The sequence below is a fragment of the Pteronotus mesoamericanus genome, unplaced genomic scaffold (assembly GCF_021234165.1).
Source record: "Pteronotus mesoamericanus isolate MK-2021 breed Mesoamerican mustached bat unplaced genomic scaffold, CSHL_Meso_final scaffold_36, whole genome shotgun sequence".
Taxonomy (NCBI): domain Eukaryota; kingdom Metazoa; phylum Chordata; class Mammalia; order Chiroptera; family Mormoopidae; genus Pteronotus; species Pteronotus mesoamericanus.
In genome coordinates this window covers 7,981,284-8,004,239 of record NW_026555313.1, presented here as the reverse complement: position 1 = coordinate 8,004,239, position 22,956 = coordinate 7,981,284, and the positions used below count along the sequence as shown (strand labels likewise).

Here is a 22,956-nt window from a genome sequence, read left to right as displayed (position 1 = left end):
TATGAGGCCTGCATCATCCTAATCCCAAAACCAGATCAAGACAGAAGAAAGAAAGAAAACTACAGGCCAATATCGCTGATGAACACAGGTGCTAAAATCATCAACAAAATATTGCAAACCACATCCAGCAATACTTTAAAAAGATCATCCACCATGACTAAGTGGGATTCATTCCAAGGTTGCAAGGATGGTTCAATATTTGCAAATCAATAAACGTTAACGCATCACATAAACAAAAGGAAAGACAAAAATCACAAGATCATATCAATAGATGTGGAAAAAGCATTCGATTAGGCACAGCACCCATTTATGATAAGAACACTCAGTAAAGTGGGAGTAAAGGGAGCATATCAACATAATAAAGGCCATATATGAAAAACTTACAGCCAGCATCATACTCAATGGGCAAAAACTAAAAGCTTTCCTCCGAAGATCAGGAACAGGACAATGGTGTCCGCTTTCACTACCTCTATTCAATACAGTATTGAGAGTTCTAGCCACAGTGATCAGACAGGAAAAAGAAATAAAAGGCATCCAAATTGGAAAGGAGGAAAACTCTCATTGTTTGCAGATGACATGAGAGTGTACAAAGAAAATCCTACAGACTCCATGAAAAAACTACTCCTTCTAATGTGTGAATTTGGCAAAAGAGAGGGATATGAAGTCAATATTCAGAAATCAAAGGCATTTTTGTACACCAACAATGAAATATCAGAAACGAAATTAGGGGAAAATCCCATTTACTATAGCAACAAGGAAAATAAGTTACCTAGGAATATACTTATTAACCAACAAGGTAAAAAACCTATACTCAGAAAACTTTCCAACCCTGAAGGAAGACACAAATAAATGGAAGCATATACTGTGTTCATCGGTTGGAAGAATTAACATCATCAAAACGTCCATACTACCCAAAGCAGTTTATAGACTCAATGCTGTTCCTATTAAAATACCAATGACATATTTCAAGATATATAATATTTCAAAAATGTATATGTAACCATAAACAACCCCGAACAGCCTCAGCAATTTTGAGAAAGGAGAACAAAGTAGGTAACATCACAATACCTGTTCTCAAACTATATTATGAGGCCACTGTAATCAAAAAAGTCTGGTACTGGGATAAGAAGAGACATGTAGATCAATGGAAAAGAACAGTGATCCCAGAAATAAACCCATGTCTTTATGGTCAATTAATATTCGACAAAGAGGACAGGAAAATAAAATGGAGTAAGAACAGCCTCTTCAACAAATGGTGTTGTGAGATCTGGACAGCTACATGCAAAAAAATAAAATTCAACCACCAAATTACACCATATACAAAAATAAACTCAAGATGGATAAAAGACTTAAATATAAGATACGACATCATAAAAGTCCTAGAGGAGAACATGAGCAGGAAAATCGTAGATATTCCATGCAGCAATATTTTCACTGATATGTCCCCTAGAGCACGGATATGAAGGAAGAATACACAAATGGGACTAAATCAAATTAAATAGCTCCTACACTGCTAAAGAAAATATCAGCAAAATGAAAAGAGAACCAACCGTATGGCAAAACATACTTGCAAATGATACGTCAGACAAGGGTTTCATCTCCAAAATGTATAAATAAAGAACTCACACGTCTCCATACCAGGAAGACAGACAATCCAATTAAAAAATGGGCTAAAGACCTGAACAGACACTTCTCCAAGGAAGACATACACAGGGCCCAGAGACATATGAAAGGATGCTCAGCATCACTAGCCATCAGAGAGATGCAAATTAACTCCACAATGAGATACCACTTCCCACCAGTCAGAATGGCCATCATAAACAAATCAACAAACAACAAGTGCTGGTGAGGTTGTAGAGAAAAGGGTATCCTAGTACACTGTTGATAGGAATGCAAGCTGGTGCAGCCACTGTGGAAAAGAGTTTGGAATTTCCTCAAAAAGCTAAAAATGGACTGCATTTTGACCCAGCAATTCCACTGCTAGGAATATACCCTAAGAATCCTGTAACACCAATTTAAAAGAATCTATGTTCCCCAATATTCACAGCAGCATTATTTACAATCACCAAGTGCTGGAAACAGCCTAAGTGCCCATCAGTAAATATGTGGATCAAAAATCTGTGGTACACTTATGGAATACTACACACCAGAAAGAAAGAAGGACCTCCTACCCTTCATGACAGCATGGATGGAACTGGAGAGTATTATGCTAAGTGAAATAATCCAGGGGGTGAAAGACAAATACCATATGATCTTACCTATAAATGGAACCTAATCAACAAAACAAACAAGCAAGCAAAATAGAACCAAATACATGCAAATAAAGAACAAACTGGCAGTGACCACAGTGGTAGAGCGTGGTAACAGGAAAGAAGGAAAAGGGTCAAGTAAGGAAGGTGTATAAAGGGCCCATGGACAAGGAAAATGGCGGGAGGACTAAATGTGAGCGGGCAGGGCAGGGAAGTGTAATAGGGGAAAAAGGGGGATGACTGTAATTGAACAATAAAAATATTAAAATCATTAAAAAAAAAACAACAGACTGAGATGAGACAACTTTGGAAGGTTATTCCATGTTACAAAAGCAAAAGTCCCACTACTAGAGTTCTATCCACAACATTACCAACCATTGCCAGGCCAAAATAATGATTTGTGGGGTAAAAGGTGATCAACAAACAGTGCATGCTTTGCTATTTCTTTGCTTTGCTCCATTTTCTCCGATTTTCTATTTAAACTGGTAGCACTACCAATGTGTGTGGCGTAAGTATGTCTATGTATATATGTATAAGTACACATCTTTGTGTGCATACATATACACTTTGCATGACACGCACATGTAATTATGTGTATACATTTTGCGTAACGCACTTTCCATTACTTTCTAATCAACAATGTATGGGTTACGTACCCGTATAGAAAAAGAGGGTAACAAAGCATTTGCAGTTGTGAGACTGCTAATCTTAGAAAGGCCTGCTTGCAAAATAGGCCCATAACCAGAATCTGAGAATTTGGATTTGGGGAGGATTCTCACCAATCCCAGGAGTGACTCACTGTGCTTAAACTGTTTGCATAAGAAATGTGGTTTATGATGAATACCTGCTTTCCTTTGGGAATTCTGGAATTTTGTCACATGCCAGAAAGAATGCTTACATAACCAGCCTCCAATGAAAACTCTGGGCACTGGGTCTGTAATAAATTTCCTTGGTAGACAATATTTCAAAAGCACTTTCACAACTCAGTGCTGGGGAAATTAAGCACCTCCTATGTGACTCCAATGGAAAAAGACTCTTGGAAGCCTGCACCTGTATTCTCAACTCCTGATTTCATACAATGTGCATTTCTCCTCGCTGACTGTTTCGCATCCTTTCCCTGAAATAAATTTCAGCTATGAATTTAACTATGCTGGGTCCTGTGAGTCTTCTTAATAAAACACTGGACCTGGGAAGCCTTGGAGACTGCTACACATTGACTCTTCAATAAAGGCATATTAAGAATTTGTTTACTTGCTGTTACTATTAGATTCTGATGACATTTCTGTCACCCTCCCAAAAACGTTTCTAATATTTCCTCAGAGTCAGTGGCAAGTCAAAATAAACTCAGTTAGTTATTTAGTTGATTACTTTGAAAATTTTAAAAGTAATTACTGTATGGAAACTATCATATATTTACCTTGAGCAACCAGATCTCGTCTCAATAATGGATAAAGAACAGGTTCTACGCCATCCATCTCTTGTATAATAAGGGTTTTCCCAAAACGTACTGCCAACTCAAGAGCTGTGATAAAGTTACTATCCTAAGAGAATAAAAAGAGTATATATTAAATCCTTTATTTCCTTAAGACTGATAAAAATCTCTACAAAAAATAATGAATAAAAATATAACAAGAATGCTGTATTTTAAAATTTAATAGGTATGTTAACAATTCAAATTATTTACTATTGCTTTTCTTATTTTAAGTACTTGGCAATGAGTCATTTTTGTTGAATAAATTATCAAATAAATAATTTCACAAATAATTTAAACAGAGATAATAAGGATTTTTACAATAATAAAATTTTTTTCAGTCTTCCATTATAGTTTCAAATTGATACAGAAGAATTAAAGGAAACAATTTTTCAAATTCTGTATGCAATAAGTTACTCATCTAATTCTTTCTTTGTAAGAACTACTTTGCCCCTGGCTGGTCCTGTGGCTCAGTTGGTTGGAGCATCATGCCGTACATCAAAAGGTTGTGGGTCTGGTCCCAGATTGAGGCATGTTTGGGAGACAACCGATTGATGTTTCTCTCTCACATTGATATTCCTCTCTCTCTAAAACTTGGTGAACATAGCTTTAGGTGAGGATTTAAAAATAAGAAGAACTACTTTGGATATTTTCAAAATCAAACACCAGATGGAAAAAAAAAACGGCAAGATAATAAATTCTAGTAAACTTATGTGTAGTAGGCCTAAGCATGGTGAAAAGAACCTATAGACAAAAATTCTATAATCATGTAAGAATTCTGAGGCTTTCTGGCCAGGAACAGAGTAGTTTTGCATATCACTCCAGGCGTCCAACTGTGGTTAAAGTAAATTAAATATCTGAAATAATAACAATTAAGCTTTCCTACTGCAAACCATAAGTGACATTAAAGTACTATGTATATTATCTAATTTACAATTATTCTTAACATATAAATGAGGTAAATATCCCCATCTAATAAGTGAAGTATGCTTTAAAGAGATAATTTTTCAATCACTGGAAGGAAATCTATGAAAATTAATCATATACTAGGACTTCCTCAAAAGAAAAAAAAAAACCTGGCCAAAAAAATTTCCTTTGCAAGGTAAATATGACCGTGAGAAGTCACAACCCAAAAGGAATATGACTAAATTTCAGTGACACTATGTTGACTCTTAGGGCACATCAAAGGTATCCTTGGTGAGTTACAGACACAGGAAATTTTGAGACATTGAAGCTACGAGTATACTAAAAGTGCAGTTCTCCAAGCTAAAATAAATTAGTAACTCTTTTTCCTATAAGATCATATATTTATGACCTTAATCATAATTTAGTATAAATGCTTATTAATTGTCTTTCTAATCTATTAGACTGTCATTTCCATGAGGGCAGAACTGTGACTATTTCACTCACCGTTAAATTCTCAGGACTTACATCAATGCCCTGCACTTAAAAAGAATCTAACAAATATTCTTTTTTAAGTTGATTTTGAGAGAGAAACATTGATTGTTGTTCCACTTATTTATGTAGTCACTGGTTGATTACTGTACATGCCTTGAAAGAGGATAGAATTCGCAACCTTGGTATAATTGGGACAACATTCTAACCAGCTGAGCTACCTGGCTAGGGCTCAAACAAATATTCTTATTCTTTTTTACAAATTAGGAAACTGAGGCTAAGAGAGTTACATTTCTCTCCCCAAATCACAGACCACATAAATTATAGAACTAAGCTTTGAATCTATGTTTTCTAATTGTAGACACAGAGTTCTTTTCACCATAAGATGCCATTGCTAGTTGGTAACTAAATTAGAAGTAATACACACCTGCTGGTTAATAACTTCCAAACGCGAGTCTTTCAAATGCATTTTTAACCATTCTGTAGCTTGGGAAGAAGGGTCTATAAGAAATGGGCATACTCGACTCTAGGTCAAAAAAAAATTATAAGTTTTTATTAAGTGGAAATAACTCCATAAAAGTTATGAATCAATTACTAGTTAGTTTTTCTCTTAGGCTTGGGGAATATAAATATGCAACCATGAAGAATTAAAGGTACAGTTTTCAGTTGCATCAGGGGCCACATTAGTAAGTTTTAGAGTGATCAATAATTAATATTAAGCAATTAAATTTAACCACAGTAACATATACTCCTATATACTACACAGCAACAAACAATGGAAATTAACAGTATAGTAAGCAAGAGCTCTAGAGACAATCAAGTTATTGCCTAGCTTTATATATTCTTTGGCTGAATAAAACAAAAGCCTTAAAAAGAGAAGTATGAACCAATCACAAAAGTATTACTGAACTACTTAGCAATATAATAGCTTACATTTAAAATATTAATTCTTATAAAGCAGTAGGTAAGTTAATATTACAAAATAAGTGTCCTAGAAGAAAAAATTACATAGATTATAATTTAAGAGCTAATGACCTAGGAACTAATAAATACATTACAGAATACCCTTCACTAATTAAACTCTGAAACAAATATATATATGGTCCGTCCAGAAGTTATCCAGCCATATAATATGAAAAAGACAGTTATTGAAGAAGATACAAAATATAAGAAGCATGGTACACAGGACAATGGCGCCTCAGTCCCCTTCAAAGTAGGCACCTTGGGACCTCACACAGCTCTCCCAATTGCCATCAGCTGCCCTGTCGTATTTTCCTGAGTCTCATCAATGGTCCAAAACCTCTTCCCTTTCAAAGGTGATTTTAGTTTAGGGAAAAGCCAGAAGTCACAGTATGCCAAATCTAGGCTGTAGGGGACTGAGTCACCTGGGTGATGTGATGTATCTCCAAAAAACTCTGCACAAGATGTGATGCATGAGCTGGCACATTGTCATGAAGCAGCTGCCAATGACCAGTTGCCCATACCTGCAGCCTTCTGAATCATCTGAATAATTTCCATGGAGGAATGTTCAAGCTTAATGCAAAATCTGATGCAGATTCGTTGCTCTACTTGGTGACAGCCACACAGTACACGTGCTCACTCAATAGCATCTACCAAACCCACTGAGAAGTAAGTGAAGTTGTCATTGTTCAACCATGCACATTCCAATCCACTCTCCTTGGCTGCCAGGTTACATCAATGCCATGTGAATCATTCTCGTTATGTTAACAATGGCTGGACTTTTTCTAGACAGACTATATCTTATACAGATATACACACACATAAATTAAAAATTTAAATATGTGTAAATATATGTAAATTTTAAGTCATCTAATAATCAGTTACCTAGTAAATTAGAGTTAAATAATAATGACTGACCTAATTTATTTTTTAATTTTCACTTTTATTTGAAAACTACAATGCATTTGTGTGCTATAGGGATGAGAAAACACATGAGGTCTAAGTGAAACAAAGACTTCTAGAACTGCAGTATGTCTAATAAGGACAAGATGTGTTTTTCAGTGACATACCAAGAATGAGGTGGGTAATGGGGACCACCTGCCCCAGGGACAAAGAGCATTTTACCAGCAACATTGTTAAAATTGCCAAGATATGGTGATAATAAAGAGATGACTGAGTTTAAAACAGCTTTATTATTGTTTTAAAATTCTCTCTAGACAATGCACCCCCTTTTTGCCTGCACCCAGAACGGACTCCCACCACAATTCCCTCAATGTTACTACTTAAGATCTTCACCCAGCATGGATGTCCAGAAGTTCCACTTACTGTACCATCATGTAAGTCTGTTATTACCAGCAAAATGAGATGGTTAGTAAAGATCTTAAGCATTACTAACAAAACCACACCTGGGGTTTTAGATCTTTCTTTATGTTAGCATTCAATAGCAAATGTTTCACAAGTCTACAGATTTTGTCTAACCATGAAAATATTTTAAGTTTTAGAAAAAGTTCTTACCCATGATATCAAACCAATAATCTGATGCAGTTAAAAAAAAGAAGATAAAGTTTCAGAAAATCATGTTTCTAGCATAGAAAATATTCTTAAGAATTTCAAAGAGTATTTATAATTTGTATTCATTTATTTAACCTTCTCCAGAAAGATTTAGATAAAATCTGTAAGGTATATTTTAGGTCTGAGTTTCATGATTAAAAGTAGTTAAAATCTACATTTAACGAATTATAATAGGTCTAAGAATGTCAAGTTTTTATTTATTCATGTGTTCACTCATCTACAGTATGTTGCAAAACTACCATGTAAGATGATGTGAACCATACATAAATTAGTAAGATATATCTCCTTACCCTCAATGACTTCATATCCAATAAAGAAGCAAAAAATAAAAATTCTATAATGAAAGAGTACACAATATTCTATAGAATCAAAGGTGTAGGTAGTACAGGAAGCTGCTAAGAAGCAACTGAAGTCAAACTAAGAAAGATAAATTCGATTTAGTTAGGCAAAGAGGTGAAAAAGCATTTCAGGCAAAGACAACAGCATAATGGAGAGAGGAATAAAAGGCCTGGGTACATTTGGAAAACTACCAGTAGTTGGGCGCAGTTTGACTAAATAAGTGAAGGCAAAGATGCTATACATAAAATGGCAGGAGTAATTGCAGTCTTTCTGATCAAGAATTTTTCATGCCATGTTTAGGGATAATGAAATTTTTACACTTCAGGAAATTGAAAGTCACTTAAATATATTAATCTAGGGACTCTCATGATCAGATTAACATTTTAAAAAGATCACTACAACAGTAAAAGAAGTGATATCGGGGCAAGGGACAAACTGGTAATAACAATGTATTCCAGGTATAAAATGATAAAGGCCTAAATGAAGCCAATGGCAGTGACTGTAGTTAGAATAGAGTAAAATCATTACACTTCTGAGAAACAGATTCCACAAAACTTGTTGAATAAATGTAAAATTAAAGTGGGGATGACTTGTAGATTGGCAGCTTTCACTACTGGGCCAAGATTTGAGACATCTCTACTGGTAGGAAATAAATGAGAAGCAGTTTACACGGAGTGGGAGGGGAAGAGAAAAATTATTAGAGTGAAGAGCTACCTTTGCCTACCCCTCATGCCCCACTCAACGTATTTCTAATGGAATTATCAATCACCTAGCCTGTACTCAAGGGGTGAGCAAGTGACCCAAGCTATCAACCAGAATTCTTTTGGGGTGCTGGCAGAAATGCACTGAGGGGAGGGGTGGGGCAGAAAGGTGAAGACATACAGTCTGGGAACATACACTCTTATAATGGTAAGTCTGGAGTCACCAATGGCAACCCTTAACTCAGCGTTGAGAGATTTATCTAACAATGAATCTCTCTCTTAAGATAGAGAAAGAGAGAGAAGGGGGCCGGGGGAGAGAGAACACATGCGAGCAATGTCCTGGTAAAAATATATCTACTATATAGGGTTGATTTGACAATTTAATAAGTTAAGTATTTATGTGCTTTACCTGTATAAATTTGTAAATAGTAATATATGCACAACACAATAAGTACTATGTAAATATTATTTTTATTTTGTAATTTGATAAAAAACAATTCCCTATGTGGTTTACCTTTGTAATTTCATATTCTTTAGATTAATATTAATTTTCATTTCCTCATCATACATTGAATGGCAGAAAAAAATAATCTCAGAAATTCTAAATGGTTTAAAGAAAATTAATTTGAAACTGAATTGTCTATATACAGAAAAATCAAATATTCAATACATCTCTTTACAAGAAAAATGTATAATACTGTAAGATTTAAATAAAAAACTTATAATACTGTGACATTTAAATTATTAATCATCCTTTCCATCTTCTTTTTAAATGCTTTTCATGCACACTTTTCTATAGTTTCTAATAGCCTTATACTCTCCATTATCCACTGAGCCCCACAACACTAAAAATATCAAACCAGGACACTTTTGAGAGTAAAAGGAAAACTATAAATAATTCCATCAGGACAACAGGCATAAATCAGAGCAATCCAGGACATATGGGCATCATAACCAAGTTCTCCCCTGCCCCTCAAGGACACAGGTCATGTAAGCTTTCAACTATTCTAATAAAACTAATTCTTGTTACTAGGTCAATGATGGACAATTACTTGACTATTTCCTCTCCCAGACAATATATGCACTTCAATATTTAGCTTCACATAAATATGATCATTTCAAACACGTTTGTAAGACAAAGGAGTAATTTTGACACAAAAGGCTTTTCTTAGCACCAATTAAGTCGGTGTCTACAGCATTAAATGTGGAAAGCCACCCAGAGAGGGAAACTCTTAGAAAAGCTCTAGTATAGTTAATGAAGGGAGGTGCTACCTCTCTGATTCAAAAAATAATTTTTATTCATTATGCTTAGCCATTTTTTTCTCAGGGAAGAATTCCAGAAATCCAATTTGTATGTTTTTAGAGATGTAATTTCGTATACATCCCAGGGTGATGTTAATGAGATATGTGTTCTCCAATCACACCCTTAACTGTAATGGCTTATTGTAAATCTAGTATACTTTAAAATTGAGATACAGTACTGACCATAAAGGCAAATTCATTTTGGCAAAATAACTAATTACCCTAAAAAATTTTTCCAAATGATGTTTGTTTTGTCATAAAAAAACATATAAGTATTTATAAGAAACTTGGCAATATTAAATATAAAATAAATCTAATTATTAAAATTAATTTCAAAAACAAATTTCCCAGTACTTACTATAAAAGGTAACTCAACATACAAAAATATTTCCATCAGTAAAATTAAATTATCATCAGTAAAAAATAAAAAATTGCAATAAATGTATTTTTTCTAAAGGCAAATTCACCCCTACCTCAAATTTCTTAGAATAAAAAGAGAAGAATATTTAAATTGTGTCTTTTAAATCTGAAAACGATTGCTTTCTTAGATTACAGAAAAGCAAGAAGAGGTGATTATAAATCGTTGGAAAAGGAATAACAAATGTAATAAAAGTCACATAGTTTGCAATAATATAATGAATTTGTATCCATACACATTTATTAGAGTTCCAGATCTGTAATTCCAGTGTGAAAAATAAGAATGAAAGATGTTCAAAAATAAATTAAAGAACAAGCCAAATCAAATTAAAAGAAGACAAAACTGTTTAATTTTTGGTCAGCAACTTCCCTACTGGTGAAATGACAATGTAATGAGCCGAAGTACATCAGCTGATTAGTAAGACTAATCAAACTAAATTATCCAGAAATGAACAGAGCTCACAATACAAATCTAATAATTCTATGAGCATTCAGTGCTCATGTTTTCTTTGAGACTCTGGAGTTATGGAATAAAAAAATTGTGTGTAGGAAGAGGGCTGTAGAGAAGACAAACTGGTGTTATGGACTATATGCTATTTAAGATAGAAAGAACAGGAAAAAAGTCACATTATCAAGAGGGGGGGAAATTATCTTCCAAGTTCCATTAACAGAAAGGTAAACCAAGTTAATGGTAAAAATCAAATTTCATTCAAAAAATAATCTGTACACATGATTTGGAGTCCATTTTTCACATTCACTGCTAATAGTTTCAACTTTAAATGACTTGGGAAACATACACTATGTGAAAGAACAATTTTCCAAAATATGCCCATGGTCCTCTCTAATTTAAACTCAAAACTTAACTCATCTTTACTTTGTATGACTTTATTTTACAAAACAAAATTAAAATATAAAATAATACATGCTAGATGAAGGAGCTATACAAACACATGAGAATCAGGTATTCCTAATATATTTCTATTACTATTAGATCAATTTAGCATACTTTGCCACCACCAAAATAATGCCACTTTAGTTTATACCTTTATATTGAGGTAAAAAATAAATTATACTGAAAATTATAGATTCACCAACTGAATCATAAACGGATTTTCACTAGCAAAGTATTTTCACACTTATGTAACTAGGAAAACAACTGAGAAAGCCTAAGAATTTGGAGAAGGTACTTCCTGGAGCAACTTTCAAGAGAATTACTTCTAATGAGAAAATTAAAACTGATTAATTACCTGTAAGATAACAATAGCATTTTCTATGGACAGGTCATCTGATGGTAGGCCTTCACTTTTCCAAATTAACTGCTCACTTTCAGTACAAAGAAATCTCCTTAGATCAAATTCTGAAAAGTTAAAGATATCAATAATATTATACACTTCACTATAATAATCTTGTCCTTGACAAGGGGAAACAACTATTTTGAATATGCTCAAACAAAAACCTCATAACCAGCTTTAATATTAAATCCATTCTTCCCCATTTAACACCAAAAGCTAAGGGGAAAATAAGCTTACAAGTGCAAAGAAATAAAACTCAGTTAATTAGTATTTCTATTAAATGAATGTTTCATAACTATAATAATTTGTGAAAAGCACAAAATTCACAAGGGATTTTGCAGTTCCTGCATCTCATCTTAAGATATGGAATTATAGTAAAAATTAAAGTCATAAAGTGTTTAACTGCATTCATGTGATATCAAAAATAGTTCAGTTGTCTCAGTCTCACTGAATGATTTTAGGATTAAAAGACCATTATAACAAAACAATTCTCAGAACATTTGTAGAATTCAGCAAATCTAAAGTAGCTACAGTGTAGTTTAACTTAGATATTTTTTCCCATTTAAAAAAGTAAAATGACAAAAACCGAAGTACTCATTTTTAGTGTACTGAAATTTCAAATTCATGGATAACTAAATACAAACTTTCAAGACAAGCTGACTTGGTCCATTCTTCCAAACAGCTTTTTCTCCGACCCTCAGGAGCAGCAGAAAGATATGTAATAAACGCAGCAGCTAGTTGAGCTCTTTTAGGAAGAGTAGCTAATTCCTCTGTTATTTCTGCAACCTGGAAAAAAAAGAGAGAGAGAGAGTAATCTATGGACTTGTTTTAACGTGGGCAAAAAAAAAAAAAATGACAGCTGCATAATTAAGAGTTTTGACTATAGAAAAAAAATCATTTATGGATTTAAAGTAATAACCCTTGTCTTGAATACAATTGTCAAAATGTAAAAATATCAACAAGACCTTTGATCCTGCTGATATTAAACAAATGTGTAAAATCCCAATATATTTCTAAAGATGAACATGTTTTGTCACTGAAAGTGTCTAATGATTTTTTATAAAGCAGAAATATCATCACATAGTTTAATATGCCCTATGACTTAACATCACTTTGTAAAATATAATTAAGATACAGAGAGTATGAACAAAGGCACAAAACAAAGATAAATCACTGAGACTCATTAGTTAAAAGCATAGTGTAGCTAAAAAATAAGCTTGAGGAGAAAGAAGAGCAATTCAGAAGTAACGAAAAGAGAAAGGCAGAGGGACTGGATGGAGAAAGGCAGTGAAAGGTCCTGCACGCCATGCGAAGGAGCTTCTATTTTACCCTGTGGTAACAAGGAACCATCAGAAGTGTTTAAACAGGGCAGTGACTAATGTTATGTACTGGGTTTTAGAAAGACAATTAAACTGACAAATGAAGAATAAACCAATTAATTGGTCAGATGGAAGTAAGACAAGTTGGGAGAATTCAGGAGAAAAAAAGAATTGGCATGAAGTAATTAAGGATAGAAGACAACTATGAGAGACATTTGTAAATGGATTATGACAAGCAAACAGAAGAGTCTAAGACAACCACATCTTTGGATTTGATGCCTAGAAGAAAGAATGAGAGCTAGGAAATAAAAGAGATTTCAGATGAGAAAAAGAAAATACGTTCATTTAAACATATTATGTTTGAGTTCCCGAGACAGTTAAGCACATGTATCTAAAGTATAGTTGGAAACACGAATTTAAAACTCAGTAGTCTAGAAATATAGCTCTGGTCAGCATCAGAGTAAAGGTGATATTCTTCCGGATGAAATGACTCCAGAACAGCTGCAAAGAAAGATGAGGGAGGGAATACTGAGGCCAATCAAACATCAGTGGAGGAGCAGATGAGGAGAATGTAGTGAGGGAGGGAATCTAACTGGTTAAAGAGAGCAAGCAAACAAAACACATGAGACAACATTTTAAAAGAGTATTTCAAAGAAGAAATAAATGGCTAACAGTATCAAATCCTAAAATTACTATCCTGGTAAAGGGAGGTTAAAAAAAAAAATCTCTAAAGAATCCTTCATTTTCTATCAACTCTTTTTCATCCCTGCCCTGCCCCTCAATAGCATAGACAAAAAAGAGAAATAGGTTGCTATGTCTAAAACCCATTAATATAAAGATACTTTGCTTAAAGAGTAATTCATTTAACAGTCATTAATATCTAGATAATTTCTTTTAAGCCAGCTGAAAATTAATGGATAGTTCCTTCTTATTTAACAAATACATTACATTATAAATCTCCTATATTTTAAGGAAGCCCTTTTATGTTTCTCTCTTAAACAAACCTGAGCATTCCATCTCTTGTGTTCTCGATCAAGCTGATTAATTAAGACTTCTGCAGCTTTAATTGTTTCTTGTGCTTTGCTTAATTCAGCTTCAAGCTTGGCTGCCTCTGAAGTCCTGCTCTGAAATCTATGAATACATTAAAGGCAAAGAAATTTAAGACAGACTGGATTAATTTATCCTTAGGTGGTAAAACAAACTTATTTCTATGAGAATTTAATTGATAATATTATTTGTTTAAAATATCATTCACAGAACACATATACATATGTATGTGTGTGTATATAGATAGATAGATATAGATATTTATAGATATAGGAGTAGATTTCTCACAAGGCTTTAACCTATTGTACAAACTTCTCCATATGATATTCAAGACCCTGCCATAAGAATAATCCAGTTTATCTTTTCAGGTATATTTCATTCCATTCCAGCCCAACAAAACTCTATATAAACATCTGAGTAATTATTTATTCTCAGAAAATGCTCTATCCTTCATCTGCTGTGCCCTTCTTCCAGATGTTCCATTTGCGTAGAATACCTTCTATCCCTTCCTTATCCCCACCTCACTCCTCATTTTAATTCCCTTAAATATCTACCTATCAAAAATATAAATTTTTTAGATTCACCTCAAATATCTAGTCAAGTATATATATTCTCTCCCTACATGCCCATACACCAAAGTGTGTAACTTTAAAAATTATTTTCCTTAAAAAATGCCTGTACAAATTTATTGTTTTACTAAATAGTAAATTCCACATGGTTACTTAGTTCTTCAACAAATACGCAAGTAGGCACTTACAAAATGCCCAGGATATGGAAATATATCCACAGATTATTACAGAGGTTTCACCAATATTTAGCAGAGGTGCTAAAAATTTATGTGTAGGTTCATCTGATATTAGGCTGCATGAACTTTACAGTACACTTTATGGCCTCTTTAAGTGCTCTTTTCCTTCTTCCCTTAGACATAAAACTCTAGAACTCACATACGCAATATGGTAGCCACTAGCTGCAGGTGGCTATTTAAATTAATGAAAATTAAATAAAATTTGGGATTCCATTCCTCAGTCATATTATCCACATTCCAAGTTCTCAATAGCCACATATCTATCTTTAATGGCTATCATAGTAGACAGCAGAGATTACAGAACATTTCCATCAATTCATAAAAGTCCACTGGACACACTGTTCTAGATCTGGGAACAGAAGCTCCACCTCTGTTCAACTCAACAATTCATACCACACTTTGTACATGATTTTGTGATAAATATTTGCTGAATTAAATTGATTTGCATATTTCTGTTGAAGTTGTATAAAAAATGACAAATGTCTCCTTAACATGGTCAAATTAGGACTTAAAAATTGATAGATCATCCTCACTTTTTCAACTCCCTTATCCCTGTAAATACACAAGAAAATAAGATCATCACTCACAACCTAGAGTCAATTAAATCTTAATTAAGAAGCATGATAAGTAACTGCAGATTAACCAGAATTCATTCATTCTTGATAATGACTCTAAAATGGAAAATGCCATTCTGTATTACTTAAAATTCAAAGCTAATTCTGAAGGTTTTCATAATAATCTTTACAAATATCAGTAATATTTTGTAGTGATTAAAAACAGAAACGTCATGGAGTAGACAAATCTAGAATCAAATTCTAGCTTAGTAATTTACTAGCCGCTCAACTTAGGCAAAAACTGCCTTTTTTACTCTTCAGCTTTCTAATTTGTAAAATGGAAGAATATCCACCTTTCAGTACTGTTTTAAGTACTAAAAACATGCACTAAGTGCCTAGTACAACACTTGACACATGTACAAATTAAAACATCGCTACCATATGCTAACCACTCATTAAATACTGGACAATGAGCTGAATATTAAGTACTGATTCTGAGCATATAATACTTTAAAAAGAATACACTATTTTTTAATGCTTCTCAGAAAATGATGTGATTTTTCCCCTATATTTCTAAAATAAAAATTATTCAGGAATATTGAAAACACTAAATTTATGGGTTTCAGATTCTCTTTTTGGCTTATGTTTTTCGATAAGTAAACATATATAGATAATTATTTCCTGACTACATAGAGAAAAAAATTCATAGTTTTAATCTGATTAATTTATTTCTTGGTACAATAATTTCGATTTTTCCTTAAGGAAAAAAGGATATGTAACACACCACTTGAAAAAAAGTATTTACAGAGAATTTTAGTTTTATAAAACTGAAAGTAAACAATAACATATACTATATTTAATTGCATACAGTAGTCACCCCCGTAGTTTTGCTTTCTACAGTTTCAGTTACCAGTTGTCAACCACAGTCCACAAATATTAACAGAAAATTCCAAAACTAAATAATTCAAAAATTTTTAGCGTGACCCTTTCTCAGTAGTATGATGGTATCTCATACCATCCAGGTCTGCATGCCTGGGAAGTGAATCATCCCTCCTTCCAGGGTGTCCACCCTGTTGTACACGCTACCTGCCGCTAGTCACTTAGTAGCTATCTGGGTTCTTAGATAGCCTGTCGCAGTATCACAGTGCTGTGTTCAAGTAATATTATTTTCCTTAATAGTGGCCTCAAAGCACAAAAGTAGTGACGCTGGTAGTTCAGATATGCCAGAGTAAAGCTGAAAAGTGCTCCTTTACGTGAAAATGAGAAATTTCTCTACTTAGGAAAGGAGAAAAAAAGTCATATGTTGAGGTTCCTAAGATCTATGGTAACAATGAATCTTCTATCCATGAAATTGTGAAAAAGAAAAAAGAAATTCATGTTAGTTTTGCTGTTACATCCAGAACTGCAAAATTTATGACCACATTGCATGGTAAGTACTGAGTTAAGATGGAAGAAGCATTAAATTTGTGGGTAGAACATGAACAGAAAACACGTTCCAATTGATGGCAACATGTTACAGTGAAAAGCAATGTGTGTATATATGAAGACTTCAACAAAGGGTCCCCTAAAACTAGTGACCACATTCACACAACTTTATTATAGTATAATGTTCTAATTGTTCTGTTTTATTATGTTATTGTTCATATTTACTTTAATTCATAGAATAAATTTTATCATAGCCATGTATATAAAAGAAAAAAATATAGTATAAATAGGCCTTAGTATTATCTACAGTTTCAGGCATCAACAGGGGTCTTAGAACATATTCCTCTGTATATCAGAGGGGACTACTCTATGCTCCATCTTCCAATCTTTACATTTTTTTAAAGAAAAGTGTTCCCACATTTATAATAATTGTCATCCTATTATTTTCTACTCTACACTAAATAGCAATTACAGGAACCCAGAAGTACATGAAAAGTTTTGGGATTAATAATATTCATAAATCATCTTTAAATTTGAGTATAATATTTATACAGGGAATATTTTTTTAACACCAAAAAGGACGAAGTTAAAAGAATGGATTTTTTTAATGTGATTATATACCCTCATGGAAAATTATAGAATAGCATCATCTGAAATAAAGGAGCCTAAAATATTAAAGTCAAAACAATAAAGAAACAGGAATACCAAATGTAAACATTCTCAATGTTAACTCATTACATTATATTAATTTTGCTCAATTGTCCAATGCTTGGGAATAAATAAATATATATATTTATATTTATATAGTGATAACTATTCCAATGAAGACTTAAAATATTTTTGTTCTTACCATGAAAACATTTTTAAAAAAAGAAATACCTTTTATATTATTTTATACCTTTTCCAATGTTAGTGATAAATAACAAGAAGTAAAAATAGTAATTATAACAGATTTTTAAAATTACAAAGTAGTTGAGGTATGTTTTCAAAATATACAAAATATAAAACTTACTTCTCTTTGAGTTCTGATACTCTCTGACCAACAGAATTAAGAAGCTCTTCTAGTTTCCTTTTTCTGTCTTCAGTTTTCTTCAAATTTCTAAAATATAATTCAATTTTATAAAATTCATTTCATTTTAGATATCAGCAAAATGAAGCAATAGCACCTTATAATGTCATCTTGCAGTAAGTAAATGACAATTAAAACTGTCAATAATTCAGTAGCCATAATAACCTATAATTTGATTTGAAAAGCAATGCTAAAATTGATTGTATTCTGACTTAACCATACCATTTCCAGTTTATACTTAAAAACACATGTGTGTAGATTTCTGGATAAAAATGGTAAAAATAGATAAATGGTAAATGTTTATCTACTATCCCTTCTGAAAACTCTACCAAATGAAACCAAGGGAATAAAAAAGAAGAAAGATAATAAAGGAGAAAAGTATTACAAAAGAGTGATTTAATAAAATTTTGAAAGGTGATAACTAACATACCAGAATGCAAAAAGCCAAGAGGTGAATGGCTGCAGGAAGAGAAGCTAAAAGAAAAATTCTAAAATGCTCAGGAAATGTAGACAACAGGTACCTCTGAAGATAGTAAGAATGCTAAAAATACAGAGGATTGTTTAATAGTCGACAATGTAAAGATTTTTACCTCAGACTGCCTCCCCCACTGAGGGTGGACTATCTACCTTCTTAACACAATCCTGGAAATCGAGCTTATACCCTCCACCCACCCCCATCCATCCCTGCCTACAAGACAAGCAGAAGCTATGAGGATTCTTCTAGAGAAACACCTGACCTCTTCCCCCCAAAATACCCACAAATGTTGAGAGGCTGCTATCAAATGGCCCAGGGCACACTGCTGTATACTGCTAGGCATTTGTGCATTGCACAATCTCCTGGAAGGTTTGTCAAAACACCGACTGCAAGGCCTCACCCTCCCACCCCCGGTGCATCTGATTCAGTAAGTATGACTGCAGCTCAAAAACATGTACTTTTAACAAGTTCCCAGGTGACACTGAGGCTGCTGGTTCAGGGACCATACCTTGAGAACAATCACAACAGAAAAGGCCTTCAAAATTGTGACATCACACTATTTCTAGCCTAGTGTTCTAAACCCAGCCCAAATGGTATAATATAGATAATTTTAGACATCGAAGGATCTCAAAATATTTTTCATCCCATTTACACTTCCTTAGAAAGCTAATGTGGGGGAGGCACTCTAGAAAATGAGGGACTGAATTAAGAAAGAGAAAGGCAGGGCCCCATAATAAAAGAATACAATCAGAAAATAGCAATGATAATTCCAGGAAAATGGTGAAGATAAGTCTCAGGAAGAACTAATCCACAATGAAACACAACGACAAATGGCTCTAGGAAGGATAATGCTAAGAAAAATTAAATAAAATACATAGATCCTGATTATGTCTTAGGGTCTGAAAGGAAGACCACAAATAAATGTGATATGTAAACATAAAAAAATTATCAATGGAGCCCTAGCTGGTGTGGCTCAAGGGACTGAGCACCAGCCTGTGAACCAAAGGGTCGCCAGTTTGATTCCCAGCGTAGGGCATGCGCCTGGGTTGCAGGCCAGGTCCCCAGCAGAGGGTGTGCAAGATGCAACCATATATCAGTGTTCTCTCCTTCTCTTCCCTCTCCCTTCCTCTCTCTATAAATAAATAAATAAATAAATAAATAAATAAATAAATAAAATCTTCTAAAAAAATTATCAATTGAAAAAACAAATTATTAATATTACAAATAACAAAGAGTTATACAAGAAAGGAAATATACTCAAAACATGTCTCAGCTGTGAAAAATATTTATGTAGGCAAAATAATGTATAAATTTAACATTATTTAACACAAAAACTTCAAATTACATTATGAATTTACTTCTTGTCTAGAGTAGGAATAGATAATGTCAAACAATGAACAATCAAGAACATAGCATCTCTCTTAGTCTGCAGAGAAAAAATGAGATAAAATATTATGCTGACCTAGTAACAATAGTAAATTGAGATTTTTAAGACTCAAAAATAAATGGTTAAATTTTACCCCTACTCACCCTAAACATTTGCTAGGACTTAAAAAGCAAGAGCACATATAAAAGCTCTAAATTTCCAAAACCTACTATTTTGTACTTTAATATTATCCCTTTACAAAACTTTAGCTTTTTCTAAAAATATTTATACCAACTTATCCTTATACTAACTTATTTATACCAACTTATACCAACTTATCCAACTTATGTTTCCTACCAACAACATAATAATGGTAGGAAAAAGAAAGTGATTGATTCTGCTTTCTGTCTCCTTCTATTTGGTTTTTCTTGGTCTCTTTAACATCTAATTTACAATTAACTGGCTCAGTTTATATGTTTTAATGTTGTCAGCTTCCTTTTTAGATATAGACAAGAAATCATAAATAAATCCTAATAATATAACTAAGTCATCAAATTGTTGGTAATAAGTCAAGATTAGAATTGTTTACATTTTATATGTCACTTACGATTCTAATCCTGCCTGCTCAGTTTCCAAAGGCTGTATTCGTTCCAAGACGTGGGAATACTGAACATTTGCTTTAACCCAGGCAGCCAAAGGAGCAGCTGCAGTACTGGCACGCTTAGCATTCTGAAAAACCAATCAGAAGTTATCCAGCATCTTAATTTAAAATAAAAGCCAAGTTAATTCTAGTATATTTTACTTAAGCATTTATTTCATAAATTACCCCCCAAAATGAAGATTTTGCTTTACAGTTCAATGAAAACAAAGTGAATTGCTATTTTGATTAAGGTACTCCTTACTTTTGCTTCAAAATCTTTTTGAACCTCATGCAATCTTTAATATAATAATGTTTTTATCAATATATTAACTACTCTATTTGTCACATTTATGATGAATATGTGTCTGTCCACAACAATATCCAAGTATCCATTTTTTCTCTTCTCTACATGGGATACCTATTATTAAATAAAAGCAATTTTCAAACCATGGTTATTAGTGTCAAAAAAGATGTACACAACATTTAGAATAAGGGATGTAAAATAAAACAGAATCATGGAATTCAAATTTTTCACTGAAATGAGATACAAGTATCCTAACACAGTTATCTGTTATTATATATCAAGTACACAGGAAGGAAGAAAAGCATACCAAGCAAGCTGGGAGTTAAGACCTGATAGACTGGGAACTCACCACTGACAGGAAAGCCTAAGATGTGCACCCCCGCCCCTCCCCCCTCTCCACCTCCAACTTGGATTCTAGTTTACCAAATTTTGTTGGTTAATGCTTCCTAATTATAACATGTATAGCTATTTTATCTTTAGTTATTAGACAAGCTATGCAACTGATAATAACTCATCACTTTTTAATAAGAAGAATATTATATAGTATGGAAAGACAATTTATAGCATAAGTCTTAAAAATTACCTTTGGATCAAAAGATCCTTTATTTTTAAAAAGAAGTTCTTCAACACTCTCTCTTATTTCCTTTGGAATATTTCGTGCATCAAAAGTTGCTATGTCTTCTCTCACACCTCTTTTGGCAAGAAAACTAAAATTAAAGTACATTACATCAAATGGGGTTAAATAAAATTTGCTATTTCTTACAAAAGTATCAATTTAACAAAATGGTGTATATACTAGTTTTAATTTATTAGCTAACAAAATAATAGGGAACTGAAGTATGAAAGCTTCAAATGGACTATCCATTTTTTAAAAGTAAACAAGGAGAAATTCCAAAAAAATGCACAACAGTATTCCTAATATTCTGTGAATAACCTGGTGCACTGAAATACAGGAATTGCAATCCTGTTATCCTACCCACATCCCATTATGTGGATTACTGGGTACTCATATGTTCCAGGATACGCAAGAAATTTTTCTGCTAAGATAGCATTTAAAGTGTTCTCTGAAACTAAATCTCCTCTCCCATCTCCAGACAGAAAAGGACTTTACTATCAATCTAATTCCTAAAATGGAATTGAATACCGTAATAACACTGCTATAATATAAAACCTGAAGATGCATTGTTGCATATTTAGTTACTACTCAGTCTTTTGTAATACACATTCCTCTTGAACTATTTCTGGGGTCCTCATCTCTCAGTCTCTGCCAAGAGTGCAAGACTCTTTGAGGCTAGTGACTGTATTATCTTCATCAGTAAATTATAGTAAACACAAGGTTCTGTACTGTGTAAGGACCAAATATCCCAATAATTTATCATATTTATTGAGAAATTCTTAAAGACTTTAAGGCTTTCCTTTTCTTTTGATACCCTTAAAAGTAACTTATGGATGAAGGAAAATAAAGATCTCAATGTGTGTTACATAGAAAATCTTGAAATATCAGGGTAAAGTGTACAACCAGGCATTAGATGAAGTTCAGTTTGGGAAACAATATAGCAAATATTTTTAAATATGAATATAAAGGAATATATAATTCATTGAAAATAATAACATTGTTCACAACTCTAAAAACTTACCTTTTCATGCTTACCCAAGATGTATCAAAGATGCCCATCAACCTTAAAACTCCTTCAAGAATGTCTCTGATTACATCAGGTGGCATTCGCAGAGAGCGAATTTCTGAAAGTGATTCTGGCTTAATGTTTCCAACTGCTAGTTTTGCTTCATTCACTAGAGGCTAAAAGACAAAAGAGAACCAAAGACATGGAAACATGCAACAGACTGACAACTGCCACAGGAAATGAAAGAGGGAGGAATGGTGGAAAGAAAGGGAAGGGATTAGTCTAAAAACATGTATAAATGACCCATGGACAACTGTTCAGGGTTGGCTGTGGAAGAGGGGAGTGGGCTGGGTGGAGGAGGGCAAAGGGGGAAAAAATTGGGACAACTGTAATAGAATAAACAAAATAAATAAACTGACAAAGGTATTTTTGCTTTCAAAAGATGTACATAAAAATTAACTCATTACAAATTACTGCATATTTGTAATCTTAATAAAAATGACTCAAGTTACTAATGTGCTTTCTCTTCCAATATCAAAATGCTTTAAAGCATATAACATACAAGATATTCAAGCTGAGAATGTAAGAGTTCTTGCCACCATAACTGCAACATCTAATCTGGAAAATCTACT

At 33.2% G+C, this 22,956-nt stretch overlaps 1 protein-coding gene across 1 annotated transcript in view; it reads right to left on the bottom strand.

Moving 5' to 3' along the window:
* DYNC2H1 (dynein cytoplasmic 2 heavy chain 1) overlaps positions 1 to 22,956 on the bottom strand; it is a 315,287-nt gene that overhangs the window by 183,926 nt on the left and 108,405 nt on the right. The window contains exons 57-66 of the mRNA XM_054592495.1: positions 22,340 to 22,500; positions 21,286 to 21,409; positions 20,366 to 20,487; positions 17,861 to 17,947; positions 14,022 to 14,148; positions 12,343 to 12,484; positions 11,654 to 11,763; positions 7,591 to 7,611; positions 5,543 to 5,641; positions 3,667 to 3,790 (exon numbers count right to left, since the gene is read on the bottom strand). Coding sequence (XP_054448470.1) covers positions 3,667 to 3,790; positions 5,543 to 5,641; positions 7,591 to 7,611; positions 11,654 to 11,763; positions 12,343 to 12,484; positions 14,022 to 14,148; positions 17,861 to 17,947; positions 20,366 to 20,487; positions 21,286 to 21,409; positions 22,340 to 22,500 — 1,117 coding nt within the window. The remainder of the gene's footprint in view (positions 1 to 3,666; positions 3,791 to 5,542; positions 5,642 to 7,590; positions 7,612 to 11,653; positions 11,764 to 12,342; positions 12,485 to 14,021; positions 14,149 to 17,860; positions 17,948 to 20,365; positions 20,488 to 21,285; positions 21,410 to 22,339; positions 22,501 to 22,956) is intronic.